This window comes from Theobroma cacao, chromosome 4 (genome assembly GCF_053813885.1).
Source record: "Theobroma cacao isolate CCN51 chromosome 4, ASM5381388v1, whole genome shotgun sequence".
Classification (NCBI taxonomy): Eukaryota; Viridiplantae; Streptophyta; class Magnoliopsida; order Malvales; family Malvaceae; genus Theobroma; species Theobroma cacao.
Window position 1 is genome coordinate 40,933,786 of NC_142642.1, and position 14,140 is coordinate 40,947,925.

The following is a 14,140-nucleotide window of genomic DNA, read 5'->3' on the forward strand; positions in this document are numbered from 1 at the left end:
TCTCTTCCCACACTCCTCGCCATAGTACTCCCCTTTAACCATCTCCTAACCATATGCTACCTAACAAATTTGGGTTCCTTTCAACTCTAGATGCATGTCTTGCTGAGGATGGAGCATTCCACAATTGTCCGAATTGATTTATGGGTGCAGGGAATAAAGAAAGAAAAATATTGTGTTTGGGGTTGCTGTCTTGGTTGTGTCTTTATTGCATCCGGCTTTTTCATCCTAGTTGTTGTGATGTACCTTTTTTGGGTTGGGCTCAGTTTGTTGTTATGGAAGAATACTTATTCTTAGTTTTTGCAAAACTTGGGGTGAATAGGAAATATGGACGGCCATGGCCCATGGGTGATGGGTGATGGGTGATGGGCAACTTGGTGATGGATGTATAGCAATCCTTAAAAAACCATAGACAAGTTTGGACCACGTTCAATCCAAAAGAGTGAAAGGAGGTGACTAAGATGGGAAATTTGGACCACGTTCAAATTAATTCATTTCAACTTGGCAAATCATAAAATTAATTACATTTCTTTTGGTTTTGTTTTTTTTTTTGGGTTTAATTAATAAATATATAATTAATTGAAAAGAAAATAAGGGAAGCGTGGGACGGGATAACGAGATGAGAACAAAGGTGGAGGCGGCCGCACAGGAAAACTAAGGCTAGTGTTAGTGCGTGAGACTTGAGACTGGAGACTAGTAAATTTGCCAATGCCTCTCCTCCTCCTCTTCGTCTCCTTCTTCTAATTAAGTACTTGACAATTTCAATTTCAATAGACTACAATTACTCCCACTCCCACTCCTTCCTTCCTTCTTCTTCTCCGCCAAACACCGCTTTTCTTTTCTGTTGTTTTTCTGACCTAATTAATTCCCTTGTCTGATCTGCCAATTTTCCTTCCTTTTTCAGATTCGCAGCCGATGCATCTGCCGGTAATTCTCTCTGCCTACTCCACTCTTTCCTTCCTATTTGTATTTTACGCATAATAGATCAGAAACGGATCACTCCTCCCCTCCCACATTGTCTTTCGTTTTCCTTTTCCTTCCTACAGATTTACTTTTCTTTCTTTTCCTCGCCGCCCTTCTAGTTTTTATCATTTCTTTCATTTGCTTCCCTTTTATGTTGGTAAATTAGGTGCCGCTTCCTTCTCAAAATGCTGATTTCCTACACCTTCTTTCACTCCAATCTGTAGATTAATTATGAATGCAAATTTTCAGCTCTTACTGATTGCTTTCATTCTTTGTTTGTTTTTTTTTTTTTTAAATCATTTTCAGGTAATTCTAGTACTAATTGTGTTGGACGCATCATTCTGATTAATTACACCGGAAAAACTGGTACTGTATCTTATGTGTGCTTTGCCATTAGAAAAACTTTTTTCTTTTTTTAATTTAAGAGTGTGTGTGTGTGTTAAGATGATGGATGGTTGGGTGGACATAAACCAGTATACTGTTAAGAGTTTTTTTTTTTTTTTTTTAGCATTCTGCGGTTCATAATTGGTGAAAGGAAAGTCAAGGGAATCTTCCAAAATGATAAACAAGCCGCTTGTATTGACTTATTTCTACCTATTGATCTACATTTTGCTTTCTTCCGGAGTTATATTGTACAACAAGGTAACAAGCTTCCTCCATTTTTCTATCTTTTGCTTCCTTTCATTTTGAATACTATGTGTCAACGTCTCTGTTGCTTTTTGTCACATTGGGTTCTGCCTATTGCTTTCTTGGTCTCTGTAAATTTGATCACATTTCAATATGCCAATTTTGATCAAGATTTGTTCAAATGGTTAGGTTGCAGCTATAGCAAGTTATGAATTGTCTGGTTAATTTTGGCAAGGAACCATTCATTTAAGTAATTCACTGTCTCCAATTTCATTGCAGTGGGTTCTGTCTCCTAAATACTTCAATTTTCCATTGCCTATAACGTTGACAATGATTCACATGGCTTTCTCCGGACTGGTTGCATTTTTTCTTATCCGTGTTTTCAAGGTATGGCATGCAACTAATTCAATTTTTCTCTCTTCTTCATTTCCCGCACTCCATTTATTCTTCCTTTTCCTCTAATATTGCTAAATATCCTAAGGAATGTCTTCATGTTAAACTGGAACAACAGACTGAATTGTATGCTCCATCTTGGTGTTATATGCAAATAAATATAGGAACGAGAAGTTTGCCACAATAAAAAAGCGTTGTTGATGACGTTTTCCTCATTTTCGGGAGATAGTAGCCTCTCAATGTATTGGAATTGGGCTAAAGTGGCCTTTGTTTTTCAGTGTGCATTTTGCTGCATAAGCAAAATATAGAATTGAGAGCACTATTATCACAATTCTATGCAAGCTTCGTTTTCCATTGTTGTGATTAACTTGGTAATACATTTTCTTCGCCGCTGATCTCAACATGCAGGTTGTAGCTCCTGTCAAAATGACATTTGAAATGTAAGTGCATTTCTTTATGCATAATTGCCATGATTATTCCCAACTATTGCATTGCTGCAGGGTCCATCTTCTCTTTCCTTGACTATTTTTCTTGGTGTTGCAGATATGCAACATGTGTAATACCTATAAGTGCCTTCTTTGCATCAAGTCTTTGGTAAGCACTTTGAATGTGGTATGACTGAACTTCTTTTTTGGTGTGTGATGTAGTGTTTTCCTTCTTAAGATGGTATGAGTTATCTGGTGTAATGAGTCATTTATGTCAGCAACAAGTACAAACATACTGCTTGAAAACCCTATTAACTTATTGGTAGATATTGATTATGCAGTGAGTAGTTTGTTTCATAGTGTATCCCCCCTTTGCTTTCAATGAGAATTACTATAATTTTAAGTGCATTTATGCTATTGAGTTTCCTAAAGGCTTCTGCTATAGACTGCAAATTGATTAGGATATAGAGCTTGTTGTGTACTGGCTGTACAGAATTTTGACAGCTTTGTTTTACCTTTCTCCCCTTTGTGGATAGTGTTTTGCATGTTCTAAGCATCAATTTGTTATTTTTTTCTTGTTTCCGATACAGGTTTGGTAACACTGCCTATTTGCATATATCTGTGGCTTTTATCCAGATGCTCAAAGCTCTAAGTATGTGGAAACAAAGTGCACTTTTTAATTCATTAGCATGAAATCTCTCTCCAATTTTAATGACTGGCTATTTGTGTTTCGATGTTACAGTGCCAGTGGCAACATTTTCCATGGGTGTTATGTGTGGCACTGACAAACCAAGGTGCGATGTGTTCTTAAACATGGTGCTGGTCAGCGTTGGAGTTGTCATTTCCTCATATGGGGAAATACATTTTAATATAGTTGGCACAGTTTATCAGGTTACGGGCATCTTTGCAGAAGCTCTTAGGCTGGTCTTAACTCAAGTCCTCCTGCAAAAGAAGGGCTTGACTCTAAATCCTATTACCAGCTTATACTACATTGCACCATGCAGGTACACTGGCTCTATCACATGGCTGCCATCCCATATATATAATCTTTGTGTTGGATATATGTGCAATATTTTGCTTAAGTGATGTTTTATTGTACTGCTTGACAACAATGGATCAATGTGTGATCTTTATTTGTAATTTTGCCTCTTTTTTCCTTTACGCAGTTTCGTATTTCTTTTTGTGCCTTGGTGTTTACTGGAGAAGCCTAGGATGGCAGTTTCACAGATACAGTTCAATTTCTGGATCTTCTTCTCCAATGCTCTTTGTGCTCTGGCTCTGAACTTGTCCACATTCTTAGTAATTGGAAGAACTGGAGCTGTCACCATCAGGGTTGCTGGTGTTCTAAAAGACTGGATACTGATTGCCCTTTCGACTGTTATTTTTCCAGAGTCTACCATAACTGGGCTAAATATAATTGGTTATGCAATCGGTACTTGTCCACTCAGTATCATGCCATTACATTTTTTTTTTTCCTTTTTTGTATTTGAGAAGTTATCTAGACACAACCTCTCTTTGTTTGCTCTCCAGCTCTCTGTGGTGTTGTCATGTATAACTACATAAAGGTTAAGGATGGTCGTGCTCCTCAGCTACCTTCTGATAGTATTCCAGAGAGAATCACAAAGGTCAGTGTTGTCAATAATCCTTGATATCACAATCTTGTCAACATAATGTTTTATTACTTGGACTTGAACTTAGTCTCTGAAAATTTTACCTATTATAATGAAAGATAATACAAACTTGCAAAGTAATATAAATGGCTGTGGTATGTCAGATTCATGATGTGGTAATCTGGTTGATACAGGATTGGAAGTTTGAGAAGAAGTCATCAGACATATTCACCCCGAATAGCGGTAGTAATAGCAATGGAGGGAACTTGGATGCCTCCGAATTGAATGATGAAGAAGCGCCCCTGCTTTCGTCAAGGCTATCTCATGTCGGGCGTTCACAACTCAGCAACCATACGGCATGAATGATGTTGGAGAATGGTAGTAGTAAAATGGGTACAAAAAGAATGAAATGGCAGTTGACATGGAAGTTGAAGGGAGAAATTGTTTTCACAGTTAAAAGCGAAGGGCGATTTTATTGTAATTACGTTGCTCAGAGACCCATAAGCGGGGCGATGAGCTTACCGTACCCAGTATAGTAGTATGCTTTATTTGCATAGAATTGCATTCTTTGAACTCCCACTCACTCACTCACTCACTCACTCATAGTGATCCTAAACCCTTTTTCGGATTCGCAAATGCTTGCACTATTATATTATTCTTCGTTAATTTCCGTGTATTATTCTCTCTTTGAAAACTCTGCATTATTAAAACTCCCAATCCCAAGAGCTTGCCTTGCCTCCCAATCCCAAGAGCTTGCCTTGCATGGCCTCTGAGTCAAGACACGGAGATTCATACATCTCCTAAAAGGACATGTACTTGACAGTTGAGTTTGTTATTTCTAACATTACGACCCAAAGAAAGAACCACAGTATCTAGTTCTCATTCCAATAATTCAATAACCGCTCTCACATGATTTACACAGACTAACACCACAAACCGGATATATGCACATCTCAATTCGTAAAAATTGACAACAGAAAAAACTGATACATCCCTCAAACAGCATCTTCCCATTCCAATCCAATCCCATGCACTCAAGCATAAAGCCGAAACAAACAATGACCCTATTCCAAATATTGCGACTCCCTTAGATATAACAATCTCCTTGAAGGTGCTGGAGGTGCCAATCCTGGAATGTCTCTGATATCTTTGTTGCTCGGATTCACAATCTGAAAATTTTTCCACATTGCCATTAGAATATGGATTTTTTGCACACTACTAAGATTAGCATCCTTAACAATGCATGTGAATCCATTAACTCTTAATCTACTTAAAAGAACGTAAATACTGAGTGGCTTAGGTTTGCTGCAAGTATATAATCATGAATTTCCTGACAAACATTTCTCACGTTGAACACTTCCACCTTGCCATACTACAAAAGATATGGTAGAGCAGTTGAATGTCTTTACAGAAAACAACCCTGGAGGTCAAGTCCCCACAAATGTTTTATTTTCAAAATCTTCATGCTCAAAATATACACCAAAACATGCCTCACAACCTCCATGGAAATTCAAAATTAATAAGTGAAAAGAATACCTTCACAACAATGATGGCTATAACACCGCAAACGATAAGAAATAGAAATAGCATGATGCATTTATCAGTGGCCACCTGGAGGGAAAAGAAATTTATTTATTTAAATATGGCCGAAGATAAAAATGGAACAAAAGTTGGATTTTAGAAGCTACCAATCAACTAACCTGCCTACCAATCTCCTTCACCAGCTGGGATGCCTTCTTAATTGAGAACTGAATTGTATCCAGCTCATTTACAATCCGGCCCATTTGCTCAGACTGTATAACTTTCTATTAGAATATGCAACACTACAGCTTGACAAGAAAAACAAAAAATGAGAAGGCTCGTGAATCCTACTTACTTGGCCCTTTAGAGTAACAGCAGTTTGAGTTCCAACTTCAATTGTTTGTTCAACAACCTGTGAATCCCAAAGTTCAGAAAACAAAAGACAGACGAAACAATTAAGCTGAGGCATGCACAATTGTACAAAAAGCTGTCAACCTTTTTTGAGCGTTCAATGGCCTGATCCGTTTCATCCATTGTCTTCATCCCATGATCAACAAGCTCTTGATTTGACATTGCTGCAGAGCAAGCCGTGCAGTAATAAAATATTTGATCAAAAAGTACAGAAAACCTTTATGTTGAGATGCTGTTGTCATAACTTCATCACTTCGGTCAAAATCATGGACTAGATTGATTATGGGTGTAGCATCCAAAGTCATGAATGCTTCTCAGCATTGTTCCCAAACAAATGAGTCTACTGTTCAACATTTTATGAAGACTTCATGTCCCAGTTTCTAGACAGAAGTTGATTCAAAATGCATACAGCAAAAAAAAACTCCAAGATCGACTAAATCAGCAAAATTATAATTGAGACTAGATAGTATTGGAACATATTTTCATATCCCATAGCAGGTAATGAAATCATACCCATCATTTTTATATCTAAGGGTCTTAGATCCCAAGTAAATATGTTATATAAATCAAAACTCAACGGAGGGTGAAAAATAATAAGATCTTACATGATGCCACTTTAACATTTTCATCTGCTGTAGGTTCACTGACTCCAGCTCCCATATCAAAGAGTTCAATTTTCTTGTTTCCAAGGGTATTCATGTATCTGCAGTTATACCCAAAAAGCCATAAAAATTACATCAAAAAGGCCAATTTCATTGGATTTCATGAGCTGAATTCAACCACTCAAAAAGTGGTTTCATCCTACATTGGGGGGCCAATTTTCAGACAGAGTTATTTCTCCAAACTTCACGATTCAACTGGCATTAGTATAAGTCAGAATTGAACTCAAGAAGTCTAAAACATAAAATTCACCATCTATACCCTTTCAAATAGGCAAACTTACGTTTTCCTCAATGCCACATAGGAATTCAGTTCTTTGATCTGCGAAAGTAAGGAAACAAAACTTAGATTAGAAACCATAATATGAAAAGAAAATATATTAAAGGGAGATAATTTTTGCACCAATAAACCACTATGACTACCCGTTTTATCTCCCCCTACCAAGGGCATTCTGCTTGCCCAAATTCATGTATTGTGATCCCTAAAAGCAATTGCAGACTTCCATGCTACTAAAACACTCTATCATCCACATGCTTTTTAAATGGCCAATACTTATGAAATATAAGGTTCAAAAAAGAACTTACCATAGATTGTTTCTCATCATTGAGTTGCTTATTTACTTCAGGAGGATTTCTGCTTTCCTCATCCTTAATTTCACGATCAAACTCCTTGATTAATCTGCGACAACTCATTGAAGTAAAGATTTAAAAATGTATACATGAGAAGAATACAGAAGAATCAGATATCTGATTTATTATTAAGTTTATGTGAAAAATACAAAAGAATTGGCATACCTTTTACATTCCCTCATCTTGGCAGTAAGTTCTTCCAGCTGTTTGCTTTGCCTATTGGAATCTTTGATCTTATCCAGCCTCTGGAAGCCATTTCTGAGAGCAATGCATCATAGTTATAACATTGATCAATTTAGCGCTGGAAGGACAACCCTAAACCAACAAAGTTGAAACCTTGGAATCTCTTGTTTTGGGTCCTTTATGGATGAAAAAAGGGTAAGTCTAACACTGGCAACTTGAGGGGATGCGGACATTACTCATGATGCGAACAACATTGTAATTGAAGACATTTGAACTTGAAAATTTTTGCCCTAGGCTTTTGTGGATGGTGAAATTGATCATTAAAAGAAAATAAAAGAGATAGAAATGGGAAGCATATTTTGGTATGAAGCAACATCCTGTGATGGAGCTGAGCAGAGGTGGTGGAACCAAAAAGAAGAATACTGGATTGCAGATATACACAATAATAGTAATAAAATCCCTCAAGCCTACATCTTTACTCTAATTAGGTAAAGTTGCGTCTCCAGAAGCCGGAAGATGGAAAACAAAAAAGAAGAAAAAAAGGAAAAGAGAGAGAGACATACGCAAGAGCACGGACATTATCGCGAATTTCACCATGGATCTGCTCCAACTGAGGGCTCATCTGCAACTCCGTGGTGGCCATGTCGTCGGCAGTTTGTTCAATTTCTAATTCCCAAACTTATTTATCTTCTCCTCATTCAAACCCGGCCTTCCGCTTCCCCTTCCCCTCCACACCACCTTTCGAATATTATAAACCCCAACCAAGCATTCCTCTTCTTGTTTTTTTCTTTGGTTGTTTTATTTTTTTGTCTTTTTGTTCAAAATTGGGAACAGAACGGAATTGAGGAATTTAGGGCTACAGACACCAGAAAATGAGATAGGGAAACAAAGCGTGGAACTGTGAGCGAGAGAGAGAGAGCATCGCTGTCTGCCTGTCTGGAAATCATATCTTAAGTTAATAATATAAATTATATTATTGAATTACTATCCTATTCCTAAAAAAAATTTACCAAAATCGAGATAAAAACATTACTTTTGAAATAAAATGTTGAATGTGTTATTAATATGAAAAAGTGAAAATTGATAATTTAAAAATTATTTTTAAGTTTAAAAAAGAACAATAATTAAAGTTATGTATATATTATAAGAATAATAATAAATAAATATGGAAAAACATGAAAAGAAAAGGATGGCAAGAGTTTGATTCCATAATCCACAGAAGAGAATAAAATATTGGTATAGATTTGACTTGATCCCATGAAGGTTAGGGGCGGTAAGTTTGTTGTTGTATAAGATCTATCTTTAATGATCCATCTGCTTTGCTTGGGAAGGTTGTTGTGCTTCGTGGCATGCTATTAAACCTATTAGAAACCCAAAAAAACCCTTTTTATAATAATAATAAAAAAAAAAGATAGTTTATAACAAGAAAAATGTTTTTTTTATTTAATAAGCTGAGCTGAGCTGAGCTGAGCTGGTTGAAAAATCCAAATTGTTGGTTTGGTTGGAATGCGCTGTACACAACCACAAGGACAAGGCAACAAGAAAATAATAAGGGTATTACTTGTTAAACTATTATCGTAAACAGAGGACAGATGGTTTATCCATTCCAGGGGATGGGATGCGATGGACGGCCCATGCTTCCTACCCTACCCTCCACCTAATACATACATTTTTTGGCCTTTGGCTCACCCTCACCCACCATTTCAATTACCAACCCAAGCTGCTGCATGCTTGCTAATCTTTCAACTTCTGGGGGCGGGACAATTACAAGGCATGTGGTGTGGCGTGGCGTGGCGTGGCGTGGCGTGGCGTGGCGTGTATGCATGCATTTCCATTTTACTTTACCTTGTTTTTGCAATGGATAGGTCGGGCACGGGGGTCAGTGTCAGCCTCCTAAGTTTGAAATTTCAGCTTGTGGCTTAGGATGTTTCGTGGATCACTGGCCAGGATTCACCTACACCGCTACAATTACTAACTAGTAAAAAGCAAATAGTTTTACCTTATATTGGTCACAAATCCAAGGCTGCAAAGCTTCGCTTGTTACCAAGTTTTATCCCCCTCTTTTAGTTTGAGCCAAACATTGCTATGGGGTGGTGACATCCATGGAATATGGATGGCATCCCTTCTTACAATAGAATTTATTGCAGTCTTTTATGTTATTTGGAAACACTAATCAGACTTTGAATCCTCCGTCCACAATTCATGTGATGCTTTTACATTACTACATGGTTTAAATAGTTATTTTGATTTCGATATTACTATCACTGGAAAGCTAGCTTTCTTATGTTAATGCTAGTTATCTAGTCATTGGATTAAGATCATAGTAATGGCACTAAAAAGGAAACAAACGAAACTGCAAGTTAAAAGAGTATTGTGATCCTAGTCTTATTACCGGATTTCCACCAGGGTGAGTTTGGGTCTAGTAGTAAAATTCTTAATTACAGTTTACCCAGCGGCGGGGAAAGGAAGGAAGGAAGGAAGGAAGGAGGACCCTCTGCCCCGCAAGCGTAACGCACTTGTCCACTCTTTCCACGACTTTTTTTCTCTCTCCCTCTCTTTGTTAATTAATTATTTCATCAGACGTTATATTCAATTCGAATTCATTTTTATTCATCCTTGGTTGTTTTCGATTTTGCATTAACCTCTATGTTAGTTTGGCATTTCCTGCACAAGGTATCTGGAATTGCATGTTGCTCGCCTGGGCCTGGCTGAGGGTCTCAAGTTCAAGCTGAATTGCGATTGTAATCGTGGGTGATGGCGGCTAAAAAGGCCTGCGAGTCTTTCTCCAAAAGCTTCATAGAGGAGGTGCAGAAATGGGGTTGCATGAAGCAGACAGGGGTCAGCTTGAGGTACATGCTGGAGTTTGGGTCCAAGCCCACCGACCGAAACTTGTTGATTTCTGGTCAGTTTCTCCACAAGGAGCTCCCCATTAGGATTGCTCGGAGAGCTATCGAGCTCGAGACCCTCCCTTATGGCCTTTCCGAGAAACCTGCTGTCTTGAAGGTTTCTTCTTTTTCTTTCAATTTCATGTCTTGGATGGCTTGCTCTTGCTGCTGTTTTCTACAACCCCACTGCTCCATTTTTCTTGTCAAAGTTTTGATTTTTCATATTTCCGAACTGGGTATATATCACAACTTCTTCTTGACTAGCATTTCTTTTTCTCCCTTGGATATGTGATTCTGCGTAATACTGGATCTTAACTTTTATATAAATAATTATTACTAATTCATTTTTACTGTATAGGGAGATTCTCGCTGTCTCTGCTTTCTGATTTTCAAGTTATCTGTTGCACGGTCTTCCATGCACTTTACATCCGTTTCCATACATGTATATGGTTGCTTTGCTGCTAACTACTTACTTTTTAGTGCCTCTAATGGAATCATGGAGAAATTCTTTATATCCTAATTTGTTTCTTGAGGCAGAGATGCTACTTAAACAGTGTTTAGTGGAGAACATTCTGATTTCATACCTGCATGCTGCTTTGCTTTTTGCGGGCTCTCATCTTACAATCTGACCTCATCTTGGAAGCATATTTCTTGGGATTAGAATCTGATGTTAGCATAATTTCACTTAAAATTGGCAAAATAGTTTGCTTTTACATCAAATTTTACCTCCTCTGAACATTTTGACACTTGCATTCCTTGCTCTGTGGGGAGGATTTGTTTTGAACTAAGAGATGATTTACAAGATGATGGATTAAGTCTTTAATTTGAAGACGTGGAGTCATTACCTATACACTTTAACTTGTCTTCCTCAGGTGCGAGACTGGTATTTGGATTCCTTCCGTGACCTAAGATCTTTTCCTGAGATCAAGGATATAAATGATGAGAAGGAATTTACACAAATGATCAAGGCTATCAAGGTGAGACACAACAATGTGGTCCCTATGATGGCTTTGGGGGTTCAGCAGTTGAAGAAAGGCATGGATCCAAAGATTGTTTATGAGGATCTTGATGAGATTCATCAGTTTCTAGATCGATTTTACATGTCAAGAATTGGAATTCGCATGCTTATTGGTTAGTTTCAACTTCGTTTGCTTTTGTATGATAATCTATTGTTTGTTGAACTAACACCCCAGGGCAAATATTTTTCTATATTGTATTGGTTACTGTTCTTGGAGCAAAGTTTAAAAGCTGTCTGCATGTTAAAATTTTGGTGAAACCAGGGCAGCATGTGGAGTTGCATAACCCCAATCCTCCTCCACATTGTGTGGGCTATATACATACAAAAATGTCTCCAGTGGAGGTGGCACAAAATGCCAGTGAGGATGCTCGTGCTATTTGTTTGAGAGAGTATGGCAGTGCACCTGAGGTTAATATCTACGGGGATCCCAAATTTACATTCCCGTAAGTTGATTTGATTTCACTTTGGTTGAGTTTGCTTGATTTTAGATTCATTTAGATTTTTCACCTCTCTTATTTTCACTACACTTTCAATTATGTATTCTCCTGAGCCATTCTGGGTCCTTCGTTCGGTCATATTTATGGTAACTAGTGATCCTTTTCTTTCTGTCCTATTTATCATCTGTTTTCTTCCATAACAGGTATGTTCCAACACACTTGCATCTTATGGTATTTGAGTTGGTCAAAAACTCCTTGCGTGCTGTCCAAGAGCGCTTTATGGATTCAGATAAAATTGCACCACCTGTTCGAATAATAGTTGCTGAGGGAATTGAGGATGTAACTATAAAGGTAGTTTGTCATGATTGATGTTAGGCGTGGGCATTTAAAGTTTTAAAAATGGACCATCAAGCATATGTGTCCACTCTTTGTCTAAACATATAACTTGGTCTCACTGGCATGTAGGTCTCAGACGAGGGGGGTGGCATACCGAGAAGTGGTCTTCCCAAAATTTTCACATACCTTTACAGCACTGCCAAAAACCCATTGGATGAATACTCAGATCTGGGAACAGCTGATACAGTAACAATGGCTGGATACGGCTACGGGCTACCTATAAGCCGCTTGTATGCTCGGTATTTTGGAGGGGATCTTCAAGTTATCTCTATGGAAGGATATGGTGAGTGCAGTTCTGCTACAGTTTGATCGCTTAAACACTTAAATTGCTCATCACATTAAGGTTGAGCTCTGTGGTCTTGACATTGAACTGTTTTACATGTAAGCATTTGATTGGCATCATGTGTATGTCTGCATATGTGTACACGTATTCTTGCCCATATGTATTTTTAGGTGCCATCATATGACATGAGCTCAATCTAAAAGGTTTTCCCTCATCATCACCTACAGGAGGTTCAATCCTGGAGTGAACAGCAGGATATTAACCTTGACAATCTAGAAATAAAAAAATGCAATTATAAAACAGGAACTACTGGAAGGTCCTAGTTTCATTCATGTTGCAACCAGGGAATTACCTTGTAACTAATGGTTAATGCAAAGCAAGTTTGAAGAAGCATTTTACCCTCTCTTAACTTTTGGGGTTTGAAGATTTCCCTGTATTATATTTGTATATATGATTACTTTCTTACTTGTTTGAAGTCTCTCTAAGTGGTAAGAGAAAGTTTGTGTTGTTAAAGATGGGATGTTTTTGTAAATCTCAAAGTCCTCAAAATTTGTAGAAAGCAACAACCTAGGCTTAACCTTGTTACTCCTCTTTAAGAGGGTTTAAGTCTTAAGGTTCGAATCTCCTCTCTCCCCTTAGACTTCATCATACATACCAAAAAGAAAAAGAAGTTATAGAAAGCAAAAACTTGCTCAAAAGTTGGTAGCAGAGCAAACTGTAAGCAGGCTGTTTGTTGCAGAACAACCACTCCTCTTCTATTTCGATATACTTTGATCATTGGACATTACCAATAGGTTTGCCTCTGCAGGATTAGTTGAATACAGTTCTTGAGATGCCTGTCTGAGGTTGTTCATAAAAGCAGAGAACTGAATTTCAAACTGACATACTTCGTTTCATATTTCATAATGTTTTTGTGGCTTTCGTTGTTATGTTGAGTTATTTCAAATTCCAAATTAACTGTTTCTTATTATTGATGGAAATAGATGACATTGTGCAACAAAGTATCACCTTCAATCTTTATTCTGTTGTTTCATAATTACTCGGAATACTCTTCTTCTATTGTAACTACTTTTCCCTGCTCCCCTGGGATGAAATTGTTTGTAACTTTGTGAGGTGCTACAATCTAGTTGCATTTGGCTTGTGTCTCAAAATATTTAAAGTTTTACTTCCTACATGCTTGAGCTACTGATTTTCTTTGTGTTTTCTCCGGTTAAATCAACATATAAAAATTCTCTTAATTGTTTGTCAGGGACTGATGCATATCTTCATTTGTCTCGTTTGGGAGATTCACAAGAACCACTGCCATGATTCCAGTCTTGAGCACCAAAGTGGGGCAGAAGCAGGAATCATAATTAGTTCAGGGAAACATGGAACAAGGGAAATTGTGATGCATTTCTGTCAATTTTTAATCCAATAAATTGGCAGTCGTCTTGTATATTCATCATACTTTCATGTTCTACATCAGTTGGTGCAACGCAAGTAGACCCTCCTTGGTTTATAAATTGGCAGTTGTCTAGACCGTCTTTAACTAACCACTTTTAACATTTTCTCAGGCACCAAAAAACCATTCTGTTATCTTTATGGCTTCTGAAAGGCAAACAAGTCTGTGCCATCGCATCTTATGCTTTGGCAAAGGTAGTGGAAAAGAATGGATAAGAATAAGATGGATTTTTAATGGCTTTTGCTTGTCGATGAACACTTA

At 37.6% G+C, this 14,140-nt stretch overlaps 3 protein-coding genes across 7 annotated transcripts; 2 read left to right on the forward strand and 1 right to left on the reverse strand.

The window, feature by feature from the left end:
• Nucleotides 1–614: 614 nt before the first annotated feature.
• On the forward strand, nucleotides 615–4,681 carry LOC18603764 (Nucleotide-sugar transporter family protein). 4 transcript variants are annotated; one of them, XM_007035914.3, is made up of 12 exons: nucleotides 615–745; nucleotides 902–924; nucleotides 1,267–1,326; nucleotides 1,469–1,602; nucleotides 1,867–1,974; nucleotides 2,389–2,420; nucleotides 2,524–2,574; nucleotides 2,996–3,057; nucleotides 3,148–3,409; nucleotides 3,572–3,837; nucleotides 3,936–4,030; nucleotides 4,210–4,681. In XM_007035914.3, exons 4-12 carry the CDS (start codon nucleotides 1,519–1,521, stop codon nucleotides 4,375–4,377), a joined length of 1,128 nt encoding a protein of 375 aa, XP_007035976.1. In that variant the 5' UTR covers nucleotides 615–745; nucleotides 902–924; nucleotides 1,267–1,326; nucleotides 1,469–1,518; the 3' UTR covers nucleotides 4,378–4,681. The 4 variants fall into 4 exon arrangements, with proteins under 4 accessions (XP_007035976.1, XP_088661557.1, XP_007035977.1 ...); XM_088805430.1 differs by having other exon boundaries at nucleotides 679–693; XM_007035915.3 differs by having other exon boundaries at nucleotides 618–924.
• Nucleotides 4,682–4,831: 150 nt separating this feature from the next.
• NPSN13 (Putative plant snare 13) lies at nucleotides 4,832–8,368 on the reverse strand. 2 transcript variants are annotated; one of them, XM_007035917.3, is made up of 10 exons: nucleotides 7,983–8,368; nucleotides 7,402–7,494; nucleotides 7,192–7,285; nucleotides 6,891–6,928; nucleotides 6,553–6,650; nucleotides 6,032–6,111; nucleotides 5,892–5,948; nucleotides 5,716–5,808; nucleotides 5,552–5,626; nucleotides 4,832–5,184 (listed from the first exon to the last, which is right to left on the reverse strand). In XM_007035917.3, the coding sequence occupies exons 1-10, from the start codon at nucleotides 8,060–8,062 to the stop codon at nucleotides 5,080–5,082; spliced, it is 813 nt and encodes a 270-aa protein (XP_007035979.3). In that variant the 5' UTR covers nucleotides 8,063–8,368; the 3' UTR covers nucleotides 4,832–5,079. The 2 variants fall into 2 exon arrangements, with proteins under 2 accessions (XP_007035979.3, XP_088661558.1); XM_088805432.1 differs by lacking the exon at nucleotides 7,983–8,368.
• Nucleotides 8,369–9,523: 1,155 nt separating this feature from the next.
• Nucleotides 9,524–13,954, forward strand: PDK (pyruvate dehydrogenase kinase). Its single transcript, XM_007035919.3, has 7 exons — nucleotides 9,524–9,926; nucleotides 10,073–10,422; nucleotides 11,177–11,435; nucleotides 11,585–11,765; nucleotides 11,963–12,110; nucleotides 12,225–12,438; nucleotides 13,688–13,954. The coding sequence occupies exons 2-7, from the start codon at nucleotides 10,174–10,176 to the stop codon at nucleotides 13,744–13,746; spliced, it is 1,110 nt and encodes a 369-aa protein (XP_007035981.1). The 5' UTR covers nucleotides 9,524–9,926; nucleotides 10,073–10,173; the 3' UTR covers nucleotides 13,747–13,954.
• Nucleotides 13,955–14,140: the final 186 nt, after the last annotated feature.

Coding starts and splice junctions, on each gene's coding strand:
- PDK (XM_007035919.3), top strand. CDS start 10,174: ATGGCGGCTAAAAAGGCCTGCGAGTCTTTCTCCAAAAGCTTCATAGAG. Junction 10,423..11,176: donor AGAAACCTGCTGTCTTGAAG/GTTTCTTCTTTT, acceptor TGTCTTCCTCAG/GTGCGAGACTGGTATTTGGA. Junction 11,766..11,962: donor GATCCCAAATTTACATTCCC/GTAAGTTGATTT, acceptor CTTCCATAACAG/GTATGTTCCAACACACTTGC.
- LOC18603764 (XM_007035914.3), top strand. CDS start 1,519: ATGATAAACAAGCCGCTTGTATTGACTTATTTCTACCTATTGATCTAC. Junction 1,603..1,866: donor GAGTTATATTGTACAACAAG/GTAACAAGCTTC, acceptor ATTTCATTGCAG/TGGGTTCTGTCTCCTAAATA. Junction 3,058..3,147: donor CCAGATGCTCAAAGCTCTAA/GTATGTGGAAAC, acceptor TCGATGTTACAG/TGCCAGTGGCAACATTTTCC.
- NPSN13 (XM_007035917.3), bottom strand. CDS start 8,062: ATGGCCACCACGGAGTTGCAGATGAGCCCTCAGTTGGAGCAGATCCAT. Junction 7,286..7,401: donor AAGATGAGGGAATGTAAAAG/GTATGCCAATTC, acceptor GAGTTGTCGCAG/ATTAATCAAGGAGTTTGATC. Junction 6,651..6,890: donor TATGTGGCATTGAGGAAAAC/GTAAGTTTGCCT, acceptor GTATAACTGCAG/ATACATGAATACCCTTGGAA.